The sequence below is a fragment of the Bidens hawaiensis genome, unplaced genomic scaffold, assembly GCF_021521415.1.
Source record: "Bidens hawaiensis isolate Kalapana, Puna unplaced genomic scaffold, B.hawaiensis_p1.1 tig00032369_1, whole genome shotgun sequence".
NCBI lineage: Eukaryota > Viridiplantae > Streptophyta > Magnoliopsida > Asterales > Asteraceae > Bidens > Bidens hawaiensis.
Genome location: NW_027495500.1, coordinates 101,748 through 125,938, shown reverse-complemented (window position 1 = coordinate 125,938; position 24,191 = coordinate 101,748). Strand labels below are relative to the sequence as shown.

At 38.2% G+C, this 24,191-nt stretch overlaps 1 protein-coding gene and 1 long non-coding RNA gene across 3 annotated transcripts in view; both read right to left on the bottom strand.

The window, feature by feature from the left end:
• Window positions 1–2,390: 2,390 nt before the first annotated feature.
• The window catches only part of LOC143583363 (cleavage and polyadenylation specificity factor subunit 1-like), a 32,940-nt gene continuing 11,139 nt past the window's right edge, over window positions 2,391–24,191 (bottom strand). The window contains exon 26 of one of the 2 annotated variants that reach the window (XM_077065682.1): window positions 2,391–2,634. In XM_077065682.1, coding sequence (XP_076921797.1) covers window positions 2,552–2,634 — 83 coding nt within the window. In that variant the 3' untranslated portion in view covers window positions 2,391–2,551. Of the gene's footprint in view, window positions 2,635–23,920; window positions 24,179–24,191 lie in introns of those variants that run through there. The other variant, XM_077065681.1, reaches the window with a different exon arrangement.
• On the bottom strand, window positions 16,510–18,393 carry LOC143583364 (uncharacterized). The gene is made up of 5 exons (XR_013144156.1): window positions 18,342–18,393; window positions 18,130–18,203; window positions 17,760–18,023; window positions 17,331–17,397; window positions 16,510–17,256 (listed from the first exon to the last, which is right to left on the bottom strand). It is a non-coding gene; the product is annotated as an uncharacterized LOC143583364 (long non-coding RNA).

Genomic DNA, 24,191 nt, shown 5'->3' with positions numbered 1-24,191 from the left:
ACCGGGCCCTAATAATACTCGAGGAAAGTAGGGCGTAATGCTCTTTATAACATAAGATATGAAGGTAAGTAAGTATAATATAAAGTATGAAAGTATGACTGAAAGTATGGAAAGTATGAATGTATGGTATGTTGTATGATTAACTGGAACTCACTCAACGTAGCTAACTTTTAGTATGCACGCAGGTGAGTAGGATGAGGCAACTCGCTTGAGGGGAACACGTGGCATTGAATAAGAGGCTGGCATCGGAAGACTCAAGACGTTTTATGTTTAATTACTTAGTTTTTGAAAGACAAGTTTTGGATTATTATGAAATGTTTTATCAAAGTTTTTTTATTCCGCGAATGTTTTTATTAACTCTGATATTTAGAACTATGTGAATAAGTAAATCCAACGTCCAAATGTGAGGTACCGGTAACGGGGCCTTACAAGTTGGTATCAGAGCAAAGTTCGAGCGATTTAAGCACCCTACATGCTTAGGCTCGAATAGAGAATGGGATTTAAGTAAGAAAAGGAAGAAGATGCCGGTTCAAGAATGCCATGTGTCACTCAAGCAAGCTCAGTAAAGGTAAAGTGTATGGTTAGATAATAAATGTTAATGTTATCTTGATTGCCAAAGAAGGGATATGTAAGTGATATGGATAGGATTTCTTGATTGTTTGATTGATTAATTGTTTAAGATTAGAATCAGCGCAAATAGACTCATAAGGGGAAGTGCATAGGACACAGAAAGTAACGTGATCAGCTAATCACAGCTGGCCACTGTTATTACCTGTTAGCCTTACTATCCTTGTACTAAACAGTTTCTTAAGTACAAATATTAGTTCTTTTCCTTAAAGATATAAATAATTAAAAAGGCTAACTTGAACTTTTGTAGTATGCAGTATGACCTAACATCTAAGACATCTAAGAGCATTAGCATTCAACCCACTATATTATGTGATTGAGTGTTTTTATAATTTAGAAAGTAATTTAAGGTGCTGTGAGTGAAAAGTTTTTATATTTTAGAAAACGTAGTGATTTTTCTGTATATCTGAAAAACTACTGTTCACCCCCTATAATTTTTTAATATATTTTGAAAGTCGTTGTGAGTGAAGGAAAGAGAAATGGTAATGATAAAGACATAAAAATGATTATTTAATTGAAAATGAGAGAGAAAATGTAGTGTGCTTTGGTATAGTTTTGGATTTAAGGATAGAGGGTGGATGGGAATGCTTTAAGGGTACATTATCATGCATAAAAACCAATTGTTACGCCATTAGAATCAGAGGCGGACCCACTATGTGGGTCGGGGTCCTGGGACCCTAATGTTTTTTTAAAATTTTCATAGAGACGGTATGTTAAAACTTTTCAAGGAACCCATAAGAATAGATGGATGGAAGCCACTGGACAAAGTTTAAGTTTAGAGGTGCACAAACTGGTATTCTCAAGAACCGGAACCGGGTAGGAACCAAAACCAGGTATAGTCAACAAAAGTCAAAACAGGGTGGAATATGTTCCGAGTATAGTTGGGTATTTGACCTGGTTTTGACCGGTTCCATCGGGTTTTTTTCTGGTTTCGGGTATAGTCGGGTTTTGACCGGGTATTGACGGAACCGGTTCCATCGAGTCCGGGTCAGTTTTGAGTATAGTTCTCGGAGGAAAACCAAAGCCCAGTCGGTACCCACGGGTAGGGTAGGGTCAGGGTCGGGTCCGGAACCTGTTATTTTGTGCACCTCTATTTAAGTTTGGTGTAGTGGTAAATCCATGGTCAACAAACTAAGAGGACATAGGTAAGTCTCACTAGAAAGATTCAAATGTCACAACTCACAACTTCCCAAAAGCTTCTTTGTTCCATAAAAAAAATGCAAAAAGCATCATTGATTCATTACGCCATCCTTCAATTTATGGATCTGTCATATTAAAGTAAAGGTTTGCAAACCTACTCAGATTCAAGGATATAACAAAGTTTTCACAGACACTATTTCTTCAAGTATTTCATCAGATAGTTGTTGTGCATCTCTAAGTTACCAAAGTTTTCACACTTAAAATTCAGAAGACAAAGACGACTGGCTTCAATCAATGAATTATTTAACTAGTTTTAATTAAGATGATTTGTTTCTATTAATGATATATTTAGCCTGTTTTAATTCTTTGGTTCTTATTGTCCAGAGAAACAGAAAGCAAAACTAAGATAAAGAGAACTTGCTTTAAAAAATTTAAATCAAAACTAACAAATATGAACCAACAAAATCCACTATCAACATCAAAAAATTAAAACAAGATCTGATTGTACAAGCAAAAGCTGTTCCATGGTGCAAATAAACACTAATACTTTTCAAAAACTCATGAAACTATAAACTAAGAACAGATGAAATTTGATGATCATGCAACAAAGGCCATTGAAAAGGAACAAAGTGCAAACCTGAAACAAAAGCTATACATTTCCAAATGTCCAAAACGAAAACTCTTAAATTACACATGATTAGATGACACAACATGCATCAGTTGACTCTCAATCAACAAGATAATAATACACTTCACAAAAAGCTAGTACCGAGAGCCAAGTCATTCAAATTTGAAATAATCTGAGCACGGGTCGTCCCAATCTGGTTAGCAATTTCATGCTGATTCTCAAATGGAAGCATATCATAACTGCACCGAATAAAAATAAACAAATCTATAAGATGTCTTTCTACACGACTTGACAGAATATGTGAAGAGAGGTTAAACAAACTTACAGTCCACAATACTATCAGGCCTGGGGCGGTGAGCCTTCCCGTTCGAATGAAACTGGCGAAAGGATCTCGGATTCAATCCCGCAACATGAGGAACCGCATCCACAAGCTTTTTCTGCAGCGATTGAAGCCTGCAAAACGTTAATTCATCAAGTGGTGCAATTCACCCAATGCTTCCATCTAGGGTTCCAAACACAAGTGCAACAAAAGCTATTAAAAAGGAACAAAGTGCAAACCTGAAATTTGATAATTCTCCCTCTCTTGTACAAGTTGTCAAACTGTAAACAGGAACAAATGAAGTTACGATACTGAATCTTGTGTGATTTATAGTCAATTCTAGTTCTAAGCATAGTAAAACAATGAATCTTATAGTTAAAAACATAGAAATTAACTTATCTTTGTAATCTAAGAATGCAAATTATATCGTCCCTGCCCTGTCTGCATTATGTACAAGACAGCAAACCATATACAGGGGACGTATAGTCAAACATGTTCAAATCTTAACTTGTTCAAATGCTGTCCACAAAATTTTGGTGTGAAATCGTATCAAAGTTTAAAATGCCAGGAACACAAGATAGATCAGACTTTAAATAATAAAAAGTAGACACAATTACCCTCCAAGTTGCTTTTGAACCAGAAACTAAAATACGCTCCTAAATGCATTGATTCTGTAAAGCCTCCATATCCAAGCATGTCAAAGGCAACCGAAATGTTTACAATCAGTCATTATGAAGACTGATTGAAAAACCATTAATTATGTCAATTGACGATTATGCAACAAAAGCTATTGAAAAGGAGCAAAATGCAAACCTGAAATTCAATAGGCATAATAGTTCTCTCTTTCTTGTACAGGTCGACACACTGTACACAGGAACAAACAAAGTTGCAATATTGAATCTTGTGTGTTTTATAGTTTATAAATGAACCTTATGGTTAAAAACATAGAAAGGAACTTATCTTTCTAATCCAAGAATGCAAACTATATCCATCATGTATAAGCCAGCAAACCGTATCCAGGGGAAGTACATAAACTCAATGAGAATTTGTATAAGAAAAAAAATCACTGATTTAGCAGGTAAATAAAAATTCTTCACAAGTCCAAACACTTTAAATTATAAATGGCATTTATGTTCAAATTATTAACACAACATATATAAAATAAAACTTATAAAAAGTGTACCTCTAAATTCAACCGTTTATTTAAATTGCCCGGATTTAGTTGCTTCTGAACGTTTTCGGGTTGGACTATGAAGTGTTGTACAGATCCAAGAAAAACTAGAGCAACAAAGTAGAGAATAAAAAATAAGCCAGCAAGTGAAGTCCTAAAAGTACCAACAATTTATAGTTATGTAATGAGTAAACGGCAGCTACAATCACACCTTTGATGTGGCATAGACGTTATTGTTGTGGAATCAAGCACATGCTCCCTTTATGAACCCCGAAAACTGCAAGTATTGTGAAATTAATGCATATGAAACCAAATATTGAATTCTCGCCATCACTGGATATGTGAACAGGGACAACCCGGCCCATGTGTGGGTCTAAATTATACACACACACACACATATATATATATGTGTGTGTATAATATATATGTATATACATGTGTGTGTGTGTGTGTGTAGAGAGAGAGAGAGAGAGGTTCACTAGGGAATCACAAAAAAGTGGGGGAACCATTGACCAAACGAACTTCGATTGAACTCATTCTAACGACGTTGGAACCTGCTTGTCGAACCTTAACCATATATGATGAAACCTACTTCTAGCTAAACCCTATATCTAAACCCCCAAAAACTTAACCCTAAAATCTAAACCCAAAAAACTAAACCCTAAATACATATGTTTAAGTTTCGACGAGTTGGTTCCAACGCCGATGGAATGAGTTCAATCGAAGTTCGTTTGGTCAATGGTTCCCCGGTTTCCCACTTTTTTGTGGTTCCCTAGTGAACCTACCTCTCTCTCTCTCTCTCTCTCTCTCTCTCTCTCTCTATATATATATATATATATATATATATATATATAACAAAAGCCTACAAAATGAACCTTTAGAACAATGGAAAGAATGTTGTCTATGAAACCAAAGGTTTTGGGTACAAGTCCTAAGGTTGGCATTTAAAAAAAAATGTATGAGTTATAGAGTTTATATTTTAGAGAGCCCGCTCCTGGCTCCAAAACTTTTAGGGATTCTCGGGGACAGCTCTACATGCGAAGCATTGTATGTACTATAAACGAGGTAGTTAATGTTGGTGCTAACGCTAAGCCAAGTAAGAAATTAGAAATGAACTTATCTTTGCACTTAAGCTTTTCTCATCTTCGGGTTTAAAATGTCCAAACTGTCCAAATGTTTCCTACAAAAGTTTGAAGTCAGATCATATATAAAGCTTTAACACAAAATTAACTGATACCTTTGTGAAACCTCCACCGGGAGATTGTAGGCTCGCGAAGACCACCATAAAAATGCAAGAAGGAACAAGGATCAGGCTTAAAAAAAGTAGAATAAGAAACGAGAAAACACATAACAGAGATCAAAATGACATAAAAGATAAAAAAAATAGTTTAAAAGGAGACAGATTCCTAGATGTAAACTGAATGTACAGACTATTCTACAATATTTGTTGCAACCATAATTGACACGAACCATTTATGAGAATATATATATATCCTTGTGACAGTGTTCTTCTAAACAAAAGTCATTAATTGACATTCAAAAAGCATGCGTATTAAAGATAGGAACCAAACGTTCTTAGGTGGATCCAACAGGAAGATATACCAAACCTAGATACATTCAAATATGTGTTTTTATAAACTGCTTATAAAATGCAGACCAACATAACAAAGAACTAATACTCATAATAAAACAATTAACTAAACAAATTAGTCCTATGTGTAGGTTTTGGCAGTTATTTTGCTTATAAGATTTACTTGGTACCTCCCTGTCCAGAATTTCAATTAACGTAAAGGTACATATTGTAAATTAATAAACACTAATACTTTTCAAAAACTCGTGAACTATGCTAAGAACAAATGAAGTTGATGCAACAAAATCTTTCAAAAAGGAACAAAGTGCAAACCTGGAATTTGAAAGTTCTCCCCCTCTTGTACAAGTCATCACACTGTAAACAGAAACAAACGAAGTTACAATATCAAATCTGGCATGTATTGTTAATTATGTTGCTAAGCATAGAAATGAATTTATCTTTGTAATCTAAAAACGCAAACTATGTCACCCCTGCCCTGCCCTGCCCTGCATATGTACAAGGCATCAAACCGTATACAACCACCTTATGTTAGATGTCAAATTGTATCTAAGTTTAAAACGCAAGGAATAGAAGATAGATCATACTTAAGAAAAAAAGTTGACACATGTACCCGCCAGGTTGCTTTTGAACCAGAAACTGACAAGAGCATAAACCTTTTTTACGAATACTAGGCTTGGAGGAAACCTCTGTAAATTAATAGACATACCAAAATATCATATTCAAGAATCACAAACTTAAAAATATTTAAAACCTTAAATTGAGTCATGTTAAATTTTAAACCAAATCACTACAAACGCTAAAGTAAAACAGAAAGTAAAAAACTAAAAGAACTTAGCGAATCTTAATGTAAAGACCTGCTAATATATATATATATATATATATATATATATATATATATGTATGTAGACCCTAAAATTATGTCCTCACTTGTATCTGCACTAAAATGTTACCTTTTTGAGTAATTTGCAGACTTGAATGCATCAAGACAGATTGAGGAAGTACAACTCTTATACCTGATAACATCCAACATACACCAGCAATACAACAACGCCCACTGAGGTAAGTGTAAAATAATCCCATGAGAAACAACCAGACTACCTGCAAAACAATATGCAAACCATAAGTAATACCAATTCTCACCAAGATAATGCACATATAAAGCAAAGTGAGCACTTGTCCAATAGGTTCTATAAATTTATAATCTAGAATAATATGAGAAAGAAAAACTTACAGTGCCCCCCCCCCCCTCCAAAAAAAAATTAGAGAAACTTGATGTCTAAAACAATTATGTAATAATTCACATGATCATTTTGACAATTTTCCCTCCAGAATCAACATCAAAACATGTCAAATCTAAAGTCATGCAGGCCCAGCTAAAGCAAGAAACTGACCTACCAAATATACCCGTTTTCAAACAAATTTATGACATTTATACCATTTGTCAGCCTTTTTTGTTTAAAGTCATGCAAGGCCTAACTAAAACAAGAAATAAACTATGAAAGATAATATTTGGCTTGAATGTTTCTCCTTTCATTCATCTCCTTATATAGATAATAAATACAAGAATCATAGTCTAATATAAATACAATTACAATCCTAATATATATCAAATATGTATTCTATTACACCCCCGCAGTCGAAGCAGGAGGAGGTTGTATGCTGAGACTGGAGCGGAAGTCATCAAACAAAATCTTCGGGAGACCTTTCGTGAAGATATCTGCGATCTGGTACCGCGAGGGTACGTGTACGATACGAACCTTTCCCCGCTGAACTTGTTCACGAACAAAGTGTATATCCAATTCAATGTGCTTAGTACGTTGGTGCTGAACCGGATTACCCGAGAGGTAGATGGCCCTGACATTATCACAATAAATTAACGTAGCATGTGACAAAGGTTTACGTGGCTCTAATAACAAATTTCGTAGCCAACATATTTCAGCCACCACGTTAGCAACACCCCTATATTCAGCCTCTGCGCTGGATCGAGAAATAGTTGACGGACGTTTGGAAGACCAGGAGATGATATTATCCCCAAGATAGACACAATAACCAGAAGTAGAGCGACGCGTGTCAGGGCATCCAGCCCAGTCGGCATCTGTATAGGCACGTAGAGATAAAGTATGTGAGGGCCCAAGAGTAATTCCATATGAAGCAGTACCCTGTAGATACCGTAGAATACGCGTAAGAGCATGCCAATGGATAATTTTAGGCGAGTGCATGTGAATGCAAATCTGTTGTACGGCGTATGAAATATCCGGACGGGTAAATGTGAGATACTGTAGAGCACCAGCCAAGCTGCGGAAATGTGTTGGGTCATCGAAGACTTTATCATCATAGTTACTAAGCTTCGGCTTTGTATCAACGGGTGTGGGAACCGATTTGCAATTTTTCATACCAGCCCAATTGATTATATCATGAGCATAAGCCTTTTGTGATAAAAACATATGGTTCCCATGTCTAGAAACGTTAATGCCCAAAAAGTAGCTAAGAGGACCAAGATCCTTCATAGCAAATTCATTCCCCAAAGTCCTCATTAAAGTATCTCGTAAGTGATCCGAAGATGTGGTAAGAATGATATCATCCACGTAAATAAGCAGATACGCGATATCATTACCATGATGGTAAACAAACAAGGAGTTGTCACACCTACTTTGTGTGAAGCCCATAGTAGAAACAAAGTCGGTAAACAGTTGATACCATGCACGCGGTGCTTGCTTAAGGCCATATAGAGACTTTTTAAGACGACATACATGATCCGGATAATGTTGATGCCGAAAACCCATAGGTTGATACATGTAGACAGTCTCGTGAAGCGTACCATGTAGGAACGCATTAGTTACATCAAGTTGATGTATTGGCCATGATTGAGCTAAAGCAAGTGATAAGACCGTGCGAATGGTAGCCGGCTTAACAACCGGACTAAATGTTTCACCGCAATCCACGCCAATCTGTTGGTTTCGTCCATCACACACCAACCTCGATTTATAGCGTTCTAATGAACCTTCTGATTTAAATTTGTGGCGAAATAACCACATACTGCGTATAACATTCATATGCGGTTGGCGCGGAACTAACTCCCACGTCTTATTTTAATAAGGGCATCGAACTCAATTGTCATGGCGTTGTGCCATTCCAGGGTGGACAAGGCAATGGTTGGGTTTTTGGGAATAGGGACAAGAGAGGAAGAGGACAGGTTAAATAATTCTCTCGGTTTAACAATACCGTCCATGGATCGGGTTCGGATTGTCCGAGAGGATGGTTGGGTGGGAGGTGGATTAGAGCTAGTTGGTGGTTGATTGGAAGGCTGTAATGGGTCGGGTGGTAGTGGGCCTGGAGAGTTTGATGTGGAGTCAGTTGGCGGTGAAGGTGACTCTGGAGGATTGGGTTGGGACGCGGGCTTTGGTCTACGAGAATAGGTATTCCGAATAGGCCGTGAATTAGGTGGGCTGTGAGGTTGTGTTGTGTGTGATGGTGGAGGAGTGGTGGGCTGAGTTTGGGCTGGGGACGGGACAGAAGTAGTAGAGGGTGTGGATGAGGATGGTGTGGAGTGTGTAATATTATGTACATGGGGCCAATAGGATGGATGGATATGATTTGTAAGGAAATCATAAGATTGGATGGATGGTTTGTTTAAGTTGGCAAAGAGAAAAATGGTTTCATCAAAGTGAACATGACGACACATAATTATTTTATGTGTTGATAAATCAAGGCATTTGTACCCTTTGTGTTGTGTCGGGTAGCCAAGAAAAACACAAGGTTTGGAACGGGCTTGTAGTTTGTGGATGGTGGTGTGGGTTAGTAACAGATAGCAGAGGCAACCTAACACTCGAAGGTGTTCATAGGACGGGATGTGGTTGTAGAGTAACTGGGTGGGTGTTGCAAATTTGTGGTTTTTGCTTGGAAGAATATTTAAGATATAAGTAGCGATTTCTAAGGCGTGGTGCCAAAAGTTATGAGGTAGGTGGGATTGAGCAAGAAGTGTGCGAATGATGTTGTTAATAGAGCGGATTGTGCGTTCCGCTTTACCATTTTGAGATGACGTATAGGGGCAAGAAAAACAAAAAAGCATGCCGGTAGCGCGGAAAAATTTTTGGAAAGAAGAATTGGCGTATTCCTTTCCATTGTCACATTGAAATTGTTTAATTTGCCGTTCAAATTGTGTGTTAATTAAGTTGGAAAAGAGTGTAACAATTGAAAAAACTTGGGATTTGTGACTAAGAGGGTAGGTCCATAAAAAATTTGTATAGTCATCAATAAATAAAATATAATACCGGTGACCACCGATGCTAACTACGGGTGATGTCCATAAATCACTATGAATAATATCAAATGGCATAAAAGTAGAAGTAATAGAATTAACAAAAGGAAGTCTGGTAAATTTTCCAAACACACAAGGTTGACAAAGTTTATTGTTTAATTTTCCATAATCAATAAATGGCGACTTTTTAAGAGAATGTAATAAAGTTGGTCCGGGATGACCCACACGTTGATGCCAAATATCTTGAGAGATTGATGTAAAACTGGAAGGAGAGCGAATCTTGGATAGTTCTTGTGGAGTTAAAGGATAGAGATCCCCAGAGCTATTGCTGCGTAGGATACGAGCCTTGGTCTTGAGATCCTTCACAAGAAAACCATATGGGTCAAATTCAATTGAAATTTGATTATCGGTGGTGAGCCGACGAACCGATAACAGATTTTTAATTATGTCGGGTGCAAAAAGAACATTGTTTAGTTTTAAAGGTGGGTAAGGTGCCGAGAGGGTTTGATTGCCTTGTCCGATTACCATAGTGTGGCCGTTGCCAACAATAATGTTGCGTAAAATACCCGAATTAAAATAAGAAGTGAAGTTACATGGGTTGTTTGTCATGTGGTTCGTTGCTCCAGTATCCATATACCAAGGACGCTCCTGTGGATATAGTGACATTGTGTTTAGAGCCTGATCAATGTCAGTCGGGGTATAACCGGTGAAAGGTTATCAGCAGCAAACAAGAGCAAACTTTGGGACAATTTTCTGTGTTTATTTCTCAACTTCAAACGATTACAAGGAAAGAAAAATACTGAATTGAAAAGTTGCATGATAAGAAAACAAACTGACACTTTGCTTAAATAGGAAAAAACGAAACATTAAAAGACAACCCACGTAGCTTGTAACCCATGTTCTCCACAATCTATTTTTGGTTGATTCCCACGTTCACTTTCCACTAACTTTGTTCCTTTGTGACCAAGTTATGCATTAACCAACAATCTCCCCTTTAATGTTCACTTGGTCCAACTTCAGTAACACCTAACAGTGATCACATCTCAGTAAACTTGATCCTCCCCAAAGCCTTGGTTAGGATATCTGCCCTTTGAAGCTTCCCGCTCACATGTTCTACTTGAATCTGATCTCGCTCCACACACTCGCGTATGAAGTGATACTTTATATTGATATGTTTTCTTCGCCCATGGAACATTGGGTTTTTCATTAACGCAATTGCAAACACGTTATCCACCAATAACTTAACTCTTTGAGCTTCTCCACCTGTTAGCTCACTTACAAGGTTTCTCAGCCATAAGGCTTGGCAAACTGCTGATGTGGCAGCCATAAACTCAGCTTCACAGGAGGAAAGCGCCACGGTTCATTGCTTTTGCGACAACCAAGTTATCGGGCTTCCCGAGAAGTAGAAAACAGTACCCGTTGTTCCCCTTCGATCATCCAAATCTGATCCGTGACTGCTGTCACTAAACCCGACCAGTTTCCCGTCTCCTCCCCTTGAATATTTTAAACCGAAATTAACAGTACCTTTCAAGTACCTTAGTATCTGTTTCACAACTGCGTGGTGACTTTCTTTCGGCTTCTCCATATATCTACTAGCTGCCCCAACTGAATAACCCAGGTATGGTCGTGTATGAATTAGATACATGAGGCTACCAATAATCTTACGGTATTTGGTTGGGTTTACATCGACTCCGTCTTCATCTTTAGTTAGGTTGAACTTGTATTCAGTGGGCTGCTGTGACGGGTTACAGTTCCAAATCCCAACCGATTGTAGAACTTTTTTCGCATACCCTGACTGCTTCAACATGATCCCGTCACAAGTTTGTTCAACCTCGATACTGAGGTAATAGGATAGCCTGCCAAGATCTGTCATTTCAAAAATAGATTGCATCTTGATTTTGAATTTTTGTACCTCAACTTCATCAGCTACGGTGACTATGAGGTCATCCACATACACTCCAACAATTAAGGTGCATGTCAGTGTCTTAAGAGTGTACACAGCAGGTTCTGATGCACATCGAACAAACGCTAAGTCTTTTGAGTGTCTTGTCAAGACGAACCTTCCAGGCCCTAGGCGCCTGACTTAACCCGTACAACGCCTTATTGAGTTTGTAAACCATTTGTTCCTTCCCTTTTACTTTGAACCCATCCGGCTGTGCAACAAACACATCTTCTTTGAGTATTCCGTTCAAGAAAGCCGATTTGACATCAAGATGATGTACAAACCAACCCTCCTTTGCTGCCATAGATAACAGCAAATGAATGGTTTCGAGTCGGGCCACCGGTGCGTACGCTTCATCAAAATCAACCCCTCTCTTCTGTACATAACCCTTCGCGACCAATCGGGCTTTGTGTTTGACCGTTTTACCCTCAGCATCCTTCTTTAATTTAAATACCCATTTCAAACCAATTACCTTCTGTCCCTTTACCGGATCAACAACAAGAACCCAGGTTTCATTTTTCTCGATCGCTTCCATTTCTCTTTTCATTGCTAGCTGCCAATCATCACTTGTTTCTGCTTCATTGAACGTGGTTGGTTTTTCCCCAGCGAATAAAAGTTCTTCGATGTCTTCTTCAATGGGTTCGGTTTCGTCATAAAGTTCTGATAATGCTTGAGGTGGAGTGTGATCATAGTTGGAATTACCCACCTCTTGGTTTCGACTCTCCGCTGAGGATGTTTGGTTCAAGGTGGAGATAGGTGACGGCGTGTTAATATGAGTTGGTTGTTGGTCTTCATCGATTGAGGGTAAAGGTATATGGTGGTGGGCTTCACTTGACATGTCATTATCAAAGTGGATAACAGCCCAACCAGGTCTTTCGTTGGGCTCCTGCCTTTGGACTTCATCCCAGACCCATCTTCTCTTTTCCTCAAATATTACATCACGTGCCACACAAATTTTCATCAAACTAGGGTTAAATAACCTGTACGATTTACTTCCCTCTTCAACTCCTAGATACATCATCTTTGAACTTCGATCACTTAATTTCGTCAACTGAGGCGGCATCTTCTTCACATGAGCCACACAACCAAACACCTTTAGATGGTGCAAGGTTGGAATACGACCCTTCCAGCCTTCATACGGTGTTTTATTTTTGAACCCCTTTGTGGATACTCGATTAAGTATGTAGACGGCGTGTCGGACCGCCTCCCCCCACAATGTTTCCGGCACCTGCATAGATTTCAGTAAAGACCTCGTGACTTCAAGAATTGTACGGTTACGACGTTCGACTACGCCGTTCTGTTGTGGGGAGTACGGTTCCGTTCTCTGCCTTTGTATACCTTCCTGTTCACAAAATAAGTTGAAATCATGAGAGTTATATTCGCCCCCGCGATCAGTTCGTAACCTTCTGACTTTATAACTACTATCTCCTTCGACTTGGTTCTTGAACCGTTTGAATAGGTCTAGTGCCTCGTCTTTTGACTTGATGACATAAACCCACATATAGCGACAATAATCATCAACAACTAATAGGAAATACCGATTACCTCCCTTCGTTTCAGGTGATATTGGGCCGCATAAGTCTGCATGTACGAGTTCTAGGGGCATGCTAGCTCTCCAACTTGCTTCATTCGGGAAGACTCGCGCGTTTGTTTGGCTACCATACAACCGTCACATACTTGGGTCGGGTATGGTATGTTAGGCATTCCTTTGACTAAACCCTTCTTCACCATAAAGTCAAGAACACCAAAGTTCACATGCCCAACCCTTGCATGCCAAACCCATGCTTCATCATCCATCTTCACTGCCAAACAAACGGGCTGAATCGTCTTGAGAGCCACCTTGTACAGCCGGTTCTTGGACCGCTGCACCTTGGTTACCAGTTTCCCGGCTTCATCTAGCACCCATAAGAACCCGTGTTTCATTCTGACCTCATATCCGACTTCGGTCAGCTGTCCCAAACTGATTATGTTGCTATGTAGGGCTGGAATATAGTAAACATCGGGAATCACCACTTGACTACCGTCTTTACATTTAAACAACACCGTACCTTTGCCTTTAATCTGCACCTTTGACCCATCTCCAAAGCTTACCTGACCCGACACATTATCATCTAATTCTGCAAACAAATTCTTCATACCCGACATGTGATTACTGGCTCCACTATCAAGGTACCAGGTTTCATGTGCTACTTCATTTGGGTGTTCGAGTGTACGAGGAAGTACGTCTTCCTCGTTCAGCATGACCATCGAACCTGACTGTTCGTGAATGGTTAGCCAAAGAGCCGGGTCTTCCTCTTGTTTTTCCGCCAAATTCACCTCAACTTTCTTCTCTTCCTTACATTCAGACGCGAAATGGCCTTGTTCGTTGCAATTGAAACACGTAATGTGTTTCTTGTCTCGTGGTTTACGACTTGACTCAGCCGATTCGCGGCTGGAACCACCACTCCAGTGGCCTCCTCTACCACGATACATTCCTCTACCCCGCGACCCACTCCGGCCGCCTCTCTCTGAATGCGTGCCTCGGCGACGCCCACTGCTTGAGAACCCTCTCCTAGTTCCATTTTGGGTTTGTTGGCCATCGTTTCGAGCAAAAAACAAGCCATTGTCTCCCGATACGTTCACTTTTCGTTGATTCAGCCGGTCCTCGTACGCCTTCAGCCGACCAATTGCCTCCTCGAACAACATCGAATCAACGTCTGAACATTGTTCTATAGAAGCAACAAGTTGAAGATACTTTTCGGGGGCTGAATCAAGTAATTTCCTTACGAGTATGTTCTCTTCCAACGTCTCACCAAGGCTACTGAATTTGGAAATCATACCACTTAATTTCCCGGTAAAGTCATCAATGCTTTCACCGTCTTTCATCTTCAATGAGTCGAACTCTCGCTTAAGTGTGTGCAGACGCGCCTTCTGCACTCGTTCAGCACCCAAGTACCAAGTCTTCAACGACTCCCAAATTTCACTCGCCGTCTTCTTCTTTGCGACCTACAATAAGACATCTTCGGGAATTGCTTGAAAAATGAAGGCTCGGGCTGTTTTGTTCTTCTTCTCGTCAGCGGCCGTACCGGCCTGAGGTTCGACTGAATCCCACAACCCGTGGGCATCCATGACAGCTTCCATCTTGATGGACCATGTGGTAGGGATTTGCAATGAAATTGAACTGGCTTCTTTCGGGGCTGCACACTTGTGTTTGCGACAGACATGTTGTTAAACTTCGGGTATTTGGGCATAAACCTTGAGCGCTCTGATACCAAATGAAGGGTTATCAGCAGCAAACAAGAGCAAACTTTGGGACAATTTTCTGTGTTTATTTCTCAACTTCAAACGATTACAAAGAAAGAAAAATACTGAATTGAAAAGTTGCATGATAAGAAAACAAACTGACACTTTGCTTAAATAGGAAAAAACAAAAGATTAAAAGACAACCCACGTAGCTTGTAACCCATGTTCTCCACAATCTATTTTTGGTTGATTCTCACGTTCACTTTCCACTAACTTTGTTCCTTTGTGACCAAGTTATGCATTAACAAACAACCAGCGGTGTAGGATTGAGCGGGCTGCGAACCAAGAATACCTTGGCTAAGGTTAGGTGGGCGAGAGGTTGTGGGATAAGGACATGGTGGATTTGCAGCCCACTGTTGCCATTGAATCCATTGTTGTGGTGTTAAACTCATGGGAAAATTGGACCAGGATTGCGGGTTATGTTGATTGGGAGAAAAGTTCCCGCGACCCCTGACGTAGTTCTGACGCCCGCGCCCCCTGCCCCGACTACGGCCACGTCCACGCCCTCAATCAGTAGTGTATTCCGGGCGGTTAGAAGATTCCGGTGGCGCCGCTTCGGCTTTTGGAGCTGATGCTTGAAGTGCGGTTCCAGCCAATTGAGCGGCATAAGCGGCTTGAGTTGCTTTCCGTGTGGCTTCCTGACATAAACGTGACCGGGCTGCATTGAAATCAGGAAGGGGGATGGATTGTTGCAAGAGGGTGGCCACGGTCTCGTATTGCTCATTAAGACCGGTTAACAATTGTAGAACCAATTGTTGGTTTGATAGGGGTGCATCAACGTTGGCCAACTGATCAGAAAGAATCTTCACTTCTCGGCAATAACTTTCCATGTCATTGAAACTGTCTAACCTGGTGTTGGTAAGTTTTTGTTGAAGGTGAATAGCACGTGACGGTTTGTTATCTTGGAACAGGTTTTCGAGTGTGTTCCATGCATCATAGGCAGTTGTGTTTGGTTTGATGATGGTTTGAAGGAGATCGATGGAGATAGTGTCATATATCCATTGCAAGACAATGGCGTCGAGACGTTTCCAGGCTTCGTTATCGGCGACAACGGTACTGGAGGAGGAGGTGGTGGGCGATGGTTTTGGTTGCAGGTGATGAGCAACTTGAAAAGCTGTGCAATGAATCCTGAAAAGTTCGGACCAAGTGACATACGGGGCTGTTTCATTATCTAGAGTTATGGGGATGAAGGTTTTAATATTGGAAACGGTAACGGCAGGGTGTAGCTTAGAATCCATGGATGAATGGATGAAGAAGAAGAAGAAGAAGAAGAAGAAGAAAAAGAAAAAAAAAATATAACAGAAGATGGTGAAGACGGGATGTTAGGATTAGGGAGAAGAAAAGGAAAAGGATCGACTTGCTCTATGATACCATGAAAGATAATATTTGGCTTGAATGTTTCTCCTTTCATTCATCTCCTTATATAGATAATAAATACAAGAATCATAGTCTAATATAAATACAATTACAATCCTAATATATATCAAATATGTATTCTATTAAAACCTATAAAATCTATATATATATATATATATATATATAGGGAGAGAGAGAGAGAGAGAGAGAGAGAGAGGTTCACTAGGGGAATCACAAAAAAGTGGGGAGCAAGGGAACCATTGACCAAACAAACTCCGATTGAACTCATTCCAGCGACGTTGGAACCGGCTTGTCGAACCTTAACCAAATATGTTGAAACCAAACCTTAGACCCTACTTCTAAACCTTAAAGCTAAACCCTAAAATCTAAACCCTAAGCTAAACCCTAAAATCTAAACCCCAAAAACTAAACCCTAAAATCTAAACCCCAAAAACTACACCCTAGCTATAAATATGTTAAATTTTGACGAGCCGGTTCCAACGCCGCTAGAATAAGTTCAATCGGAGTTCGTTTGGGCAATGGTTTCCCGGTTCCCCACTTTTTGTGGTTCCCTAATGAACCTCTCTCTCTCTCTCTCTCTCTCTCTATATATATATATATATATATATTGTAAAACAAAAAGACCTACAAAATGAACCTTGTGCAATGGAAAGAGTCTTCTATGAACCCAAAAGTTTTGGGTTCAATTCCTAGGGTTGGCATTTTAAAAAAAAACAGAGAGATTTGTATGATAGAGTTTATATTCTAGAGAGCCCACTTTTTCTCGCTCCGGGCCCCAAAACTTTTAAAAATTCTAGGGGGCGGATGCGTTGTATGTACTATAAACGAGGTAGTTAGTTTTGGTGCTAAGCCAAGTAAGAAATTAGAAATGAACTATCTTTGCATTCAAGCTTTTCTCATCTTCGGTTAAAAAATGTCAACCTGTCCAAATGTTTCCCACCAAAAGTTTGAAGTCAGATCATATATAAGGCTTTAAAAACCAAAATAACGGATACCTTTGTAAAACTTCCACCGGGAGATAATTCAAGCTTGTTAATTGTAGGCTCGCGAAGACCACCATAACTCAAAAATGCAAGAAGGAACAAGGATCAGGCTTAAAAAAAGTAGAATAAGAAACAAGAAAACATATAGCAGAGATTAAATTGAAAAAAAATACAAAATAGTTTAAAAGGAGACAGAATCCTAGGTGTAAACTTAATGTATAGACTATTCTACAATATTTGTTGCATTAATGTATAGAACAAATACTCATAATAAATCAACTAACTAAACAAATTAGCCCTGCCCAGAATTTCAATTAACTCAAAGGTGCAAATAGTATATTAATAAACATTAATACTTTTCAAAACTCGTGAACTATGCTAAGATCAATTGAAGTTGTTGATTATGCAACAAAATCTTTTAAGAAGGAACAAAGCGCAAACCTGAAATTTTGAAAGTGCTCCCTCTCTTGTACAAGTAGTCACACTGTAAACAAGAACAAACGAAGTTACAAAATTGAATCTTGTGTGTATTATTAATGAGATAGTTAATTCTGTCACTAAGCATAGAAATGAACTTATCTTTGTAATCTAAGAACGCAAACTATATCACCCCCTGCCCTGCCCTGCCTGCATTATGTACAAGACAGCAAACCGTATGCAGCCACCTTATGTCGGTGCTTCTCATCATTGGTTCAAAACTTCAACCTGTTCAAACGTTGTCCACAAAAGTTAGATGTCAAATTGTATCTAAGTTTAAAATGCAAGGAATAGAAGATAAATTAGACTTAAGAAAAAAAGTTGACATAATTACCCGCCAGGTTGCTTTTGAACCAGAAACTGACAAGAGCATAAACCTTTTTTACGAATACTAGGCTTGGAGGAAACCTCTGTAAATTAATAGACATACCAAATAATATTCAAGAATCACAAAGTTAAAAATGTTGAAAACCATAAAATTGCAATCTCATAGTCAAGTTTAAAACCCCCCAAACTCGATTCATGTTAAAATTTAAACCAGATCACTACAAACGCTAAAGTAAAACAGAAAGTAAAAACTAAAAGAACTCACCGAATCTTAATGTGAAGACCTGCTAATATATGTTGTAGACCCCAGAATTATGTCCTCACTTGTATCCGCACTAAAAAGTTAACCTTTTTGAGTAATTTGCAGACTTCTTTGCATCAAGATAGATAGAGGAAGTACAACCCTTATACCTGTAACATCCAACGTACACCAGCAACACAATATGCAAACCCTAAGTAATACCAATATTCTCACCAAGATATTGCACATATAAAGCAAAGTGACCACTAGTCCAGTAGGTTCTAGAATCTTATAGTCTAGAATAATATGAGAATGAAAACAAACAATGCCAGAACCCCTCAAAAACCAAGTAGAGAAACTTGATGTCTATAACAAATATGTAGCACATGATCATTTTGACACTTTCCCACCAGAATCAACATCAAAACATGTCAAAGCTAAAGTCATGCAGGCCCAGCTAAAGCAAGAAACTGACCTACCAAATATACCCGTATTCAAACAAATTTATGACATTTATACCCTTTGTCAGCCTTCTTTGTTTAAAGTCATGCAAGGCCTAACTAAAACAAGAAATAAACCTATAAAATGATGAAACTTCAACTTTGGAAAAAAGATGAAAGTGGTAACAATCAGTAGTAGATCCCAAAAGCATACAGATTCGCATTTAAGAGAAAGAAGTTGACTTACCCGGTATCATTTGCTGCTGCTTCTAAGTCAAATTACCAAATATGATTTCAGTACCTTGCGGTGCGCGCATATAATGTATATATGTGTGAACCCTCGGGTGGGCAAAAGTAAAATTGCACTAATTTTAACGTTATTTTACTAATCTCGTGAAAATAACGTTAAAAGTGGCGGAAGGTTAATCAGGCATTATGTGGTGGCGTTGATAGCAGAAAGACAATGGTACATGCACCAAACAGCCGGTGTCCCGGTGATTGAGTGCTATGTGCCTTATGTCCAAGGCTTGATGCAAAACTACTATCGAGCCGGGGGTCTCATCGGAAGCAGTCTCTCTATCCCTATGGGGTAGAGGTAAAGCTGTCTACATCTTACCCTCCTCAGACCCTACCATAGCTTTGCTATTGGTGGGATATACTGAGTACGATGATGATGATGATGATGATGATGATGATGATGATGATGATGATGGAGTGTTAGACAAATGAATAATATTTGTAGTAAACGGCGATCTCACTACAACCTCCACTGAGGTCTAATTGTACTAGTAGATAAAACTATCGGGTTTTTTGCAGAAGCAGTTTTTAGGGTGACTTTTGCAGAAGCAGGTTGTGGTTTTGTGGGGTGAGTTACTACGGGTTTCCTATCAGTAAGAATGGTTTGTTTTCTGGTGGATGAACAAGTAGATACGGGCAGCGACTGTTTTTTCAAAGAGTCAACTTGTGATTTTCTAGGGGGTTGCGGGTGGACAATGCAGTAGCTATCGATTTCTTTGTGGAAGCAATTTCTAGGGGAAAAGCAGGTTGTGGTTTTGTGGGGTGAATTACTACGGGTTTCCTTTCGGTGAGTTGTTTTCTGGTGGATAGACTAGTAGATATGGGCGGCAACTGTTTTTTCAAAGAGTCAACTTGTGATTTTCTAGGAGGTTTGCGGGTGGACAATGCAGCAGCTATCGGTTTCTTTGTGGAAGCAATTTGTAGGGGAAGTTTTGCAGAAGCAGGTTGTGGTTTTGTTACGGGGAGTTTCCTGTCGGCTTCTTTTCCGGTGGATATAAATCTGCTGCTTCTAGGGGGTAATCGAGAAACCGGCTGTTTTTTGTCTCTTGGTTTTCTTTCCGGTTCTTTATCATCAGAGTGATAAAGTTGTAGAACATCTAAGTTACGGCTAGCCCAGGTTTGGCGAGCTCTAGAGGAAGATTGAATGGAGATGGAGATTCCAATGTCATCTTCAGCTTCAGAGTCGTCCTCCATAGGCTTAAGGTCTAGAGCGAGCAAGCGTCGAGTGTCCCAAGTTAGTCTAGGGGAAGTTCCAAATGACTGGTCATGATCATCTCCTACTACTATGTCTGCCTTTTCCTTTTCTAGTAAGACGGGACATGTGATTTTGTAATCAAGAGCAGCAGCACCTTTAACCACCCCAGCAGTCTCTTTCGCAAGAAAGTCATCATCATCATCAACATATTTTTGCAAGCTCATAGTGATGAAATTCTACAATATTGTAAAAAAGAAAAAAAAATGTATCAGGTAGGTGATCGTTCATACAATCTATTAAAAAATATATCTTAAGGCCATAATAATAATATGCATATCATTATATACGGTATCAAACAAATAACATCAACACAAACAGAAAAAACCATGAAACTATCAACATGAATTCAAACCCCAATCTCCATTTAACATATATATAATCATATGGACTTACAACATTATTATCAGACGCGTAATTCTTCACAAATAAAAAATTTGAGCTCTTATTTAAAAAAGAATTGACATGTAAGTGTTTCCAGTTGCATCCAAACATCTATTAGCCTTTTATAACATAGAACACACACTCAAATACATTCAAAAAGTTCGTGACAGAAAATCAAACCAAGAAACCACAAAATCAACATTGATCATATGCATAATTTGAATCAGATTAATAAATTATTAAAAAGAAAAGAAAATGGATCATCATCAATTCATCATGTGTTAAAGAAAAGAAAATGGATCATCATCAATTCATCATGAGTGTTAATATTAAATATAATGAGTAATTAAGTTGGCAAGAAAGAAAAGCAATAAATAATAAACCCTAACGGACGGACCTTGGTAAGATTAAGGACGAACGAACAGAGATGATGAAGCCTCAGCCTGGCATTGGAGAAGAAGAAGCACCGAGAACCTGCTGCATTGACAAGGAAACAGCAAAAAGAAACAAAGAAATTGTGCAGTAACGCCATTGCAGTACAGTACGATCGAGAGAGAGAGCGCCAAATTCGGATTGATTGCGAGGGAGAAGAAGCAGAGTGAAATATTATGTTTTCACTTTTCAGACGCCACACCTCTTATTATTATTATTTTTGTTATTGTTATTATTAAGTGTGTTCGGGTGTGTGTATGTGTCCTATTACGATCAACACGGCTTCTATTTGTAGTTGCAATGATTATAACAAGTAACAATAAGCAAAAATGAACATTAATTGTTTTGGTGAGGATCCTGGAAAGGTTATGGTTTGCATATCTTCATCATTAAACGCTTGTAATTTCCTTCAAAAACTTACTGAGAATTCAGTTTGTCTGTGATCTTGATGCACTGCGAGGATTTTCTTGAGGATTTTGCATGTCATCCACCGAATCCTATGTTTCATCCCTTTCTTTGTAGGTCTTTTTAGGTTTAATTCCGACACCGTAATGAACTTAAAGACCGAATTCTCATTAACTCATCACTGTAACGCCTGGGTTCGCGCGGAGCACGAGTAAATTACTAGTTTAAGGTAATAACCAACACTAACTGGATCGTGAAACATAGGAAACTAAAGACAATAAACCAAAAATATGACAAAATAAATCAAACATGTTGCATGGAGGTCATGGGCTCATGGCGGGTCGTTGGGTTTGGGTGTGGTTAAGTACATGACCAAATTGACCCACTTGATGAACCGGACGTTATGTATAACACATTGATTTTGAAATTGGAGACTTGGAGGGTTTATATTAGTTTGCAGTGCCACATCATCATCATTCATCATCTTGTACGATAAAGAAAGGGATGAGTGTAAAGGTTGTATCATACATTTGTTTGTTGGCTTTCTAACATCAAATGCAATTTCCTCATATTGAACTACATGGTGTTTTAAGATTCTAAATATCATATTTAAGTCATTGTTTTAGGTTTTGTACATGAAGTTTTAGCTTCTCGATCTACATGTGTTTTAAAACTGTATGTATATTGTGTTTTTCCTTTTGACATCGTTCAATATTCCTGAATTTTGCATCTATGTGCTTAAAAACAATGACCAAAAGAAGTTAAAAGTTAAAACACCATCTTTAAAATGTAAAAACACCATGTTCAAAAACCCCAAAAAAATGATTTAGAAATACCATACTCATATTAAAGATTAAACAAATGCTCAACTTTATGGTGTATTTTCTTTTTTTATAAAAAAAATGACATACAAAAAAATCATTAACGACTAAAAGTATTGATAAAAATTAGCGTGTGAGTTGCATGTGCAATCTGATTCTTTTCTCTTCTATATGATTTAACCCTAAATTTCTAAAACTTAGATAACTATATAATTTAACTGTACTTAAAAAGTGATAAAGGCAAGTAAACATCATATCATGATAACACGCATTCACCACCACCCAAGCCTAGCTAAACAAAGTCAACAAAATGGGTCACGGAAATTAATTCTTATCAATCACTAACGAAATTTCATAAAATGGAGACAACTAGAAAGACCTACAAACAAAAAAGAAAGCTAATAAGTTAAGAAATAACACCCCAAATTAGGACTCTAATGTCACATTTTTTATATAATATATATGCTCCATACTAAGAGCACCTCCAACGCAGATGGGTTCTCCGTTTGGATCTATGGGGAGAGAAGCGGAGTCAAGGAGACAAATTTGCTTGCATTGTGGAGCTCAAGTCCATGAGCGGGTTTATGGCTGAAGACTAGAGCCATACCAGGTATTATGGGCCACCACTCTCTCTCTCTCTCTCTCACACACACATATATATATGTATATATGTGTGTGTGTTTACATGTACGATATTGTTAATGCTATTAATGAAGTTTGTGAAGGTTTGGTGTTGTAAAAGAAAATAAAAAATTTTGAGAAAAGTTTGAAATCAATGTTATATGCTACGGTGGAGGTTTGCAACACTTAGAGCATTCACATTTAATCATGTATCTTCGAATCCAAAATTACACTAAAAATTACTATATTTCTCTTCTATTTCAAATAAATAATTTTTATACATTTATCATTACCATTTTTCTTTCTTTCACTCACAACCACTTTCAAAATATATTAAAAATATAATATGATGTAAACAGTATATTTTTAAAATATACAGAAAAATCACTACATTTCATTATTTTTCACTTATAACACCATAAACTACTCCTTACATTATAAAAACTACAATCATATTTTTTGAATTTTTTGATGTATTAAATATGAATGTTCATAGCATTGGAGATACTCTAAGGTTAACTTTTTACACAAATCTATTATTTAAACATAAAATATAGAAATTATGCTTAAACGTACAAAAGCTTTGCCATGCATAATGGCATAACACTTTCTTAAATTATTTAAATAAATATAACACTCAATTTCCTTAATGAAAATCTGACAGACAAGAATAAGATAAATGTCATTGATTTTTGTTGATTATTAAAGGCTTCCAAATTGTTAAATCCAAATGGTTACCAAATTAAAATCATTCTATGTATCACAAATCTCCTTCGCTACATGCTATCCAAGAAACTCGAAACTAAATCAACTTCACTAAATCCTTGAAAAATAAGAAAAACCTAGCCCACATGGTTTTATAGAGAAAAAAACAGACAACATAACCACCACACCACCACCCTATGCCGCCAGTACGAAACCACTGTTAGTTTTTTGGTCCTCCACAGCAACTACAAACTCTATATACAATTTCCAAAACGAAAACTCTCAAATTACACATGATTAGATGACACAACATGATCAGTCGACATCAACAAGATGATACACTTCACAAAAAGCTAGTGCCAAGAGCCAAGTCATTCAAATTTGCAATAATCTGAGCACGTGTCGTCCCAATCTGGTTAGCGATTTCATGCTGATTCTCAAATGGAAGCATATCATAACTGCACCGAAAAA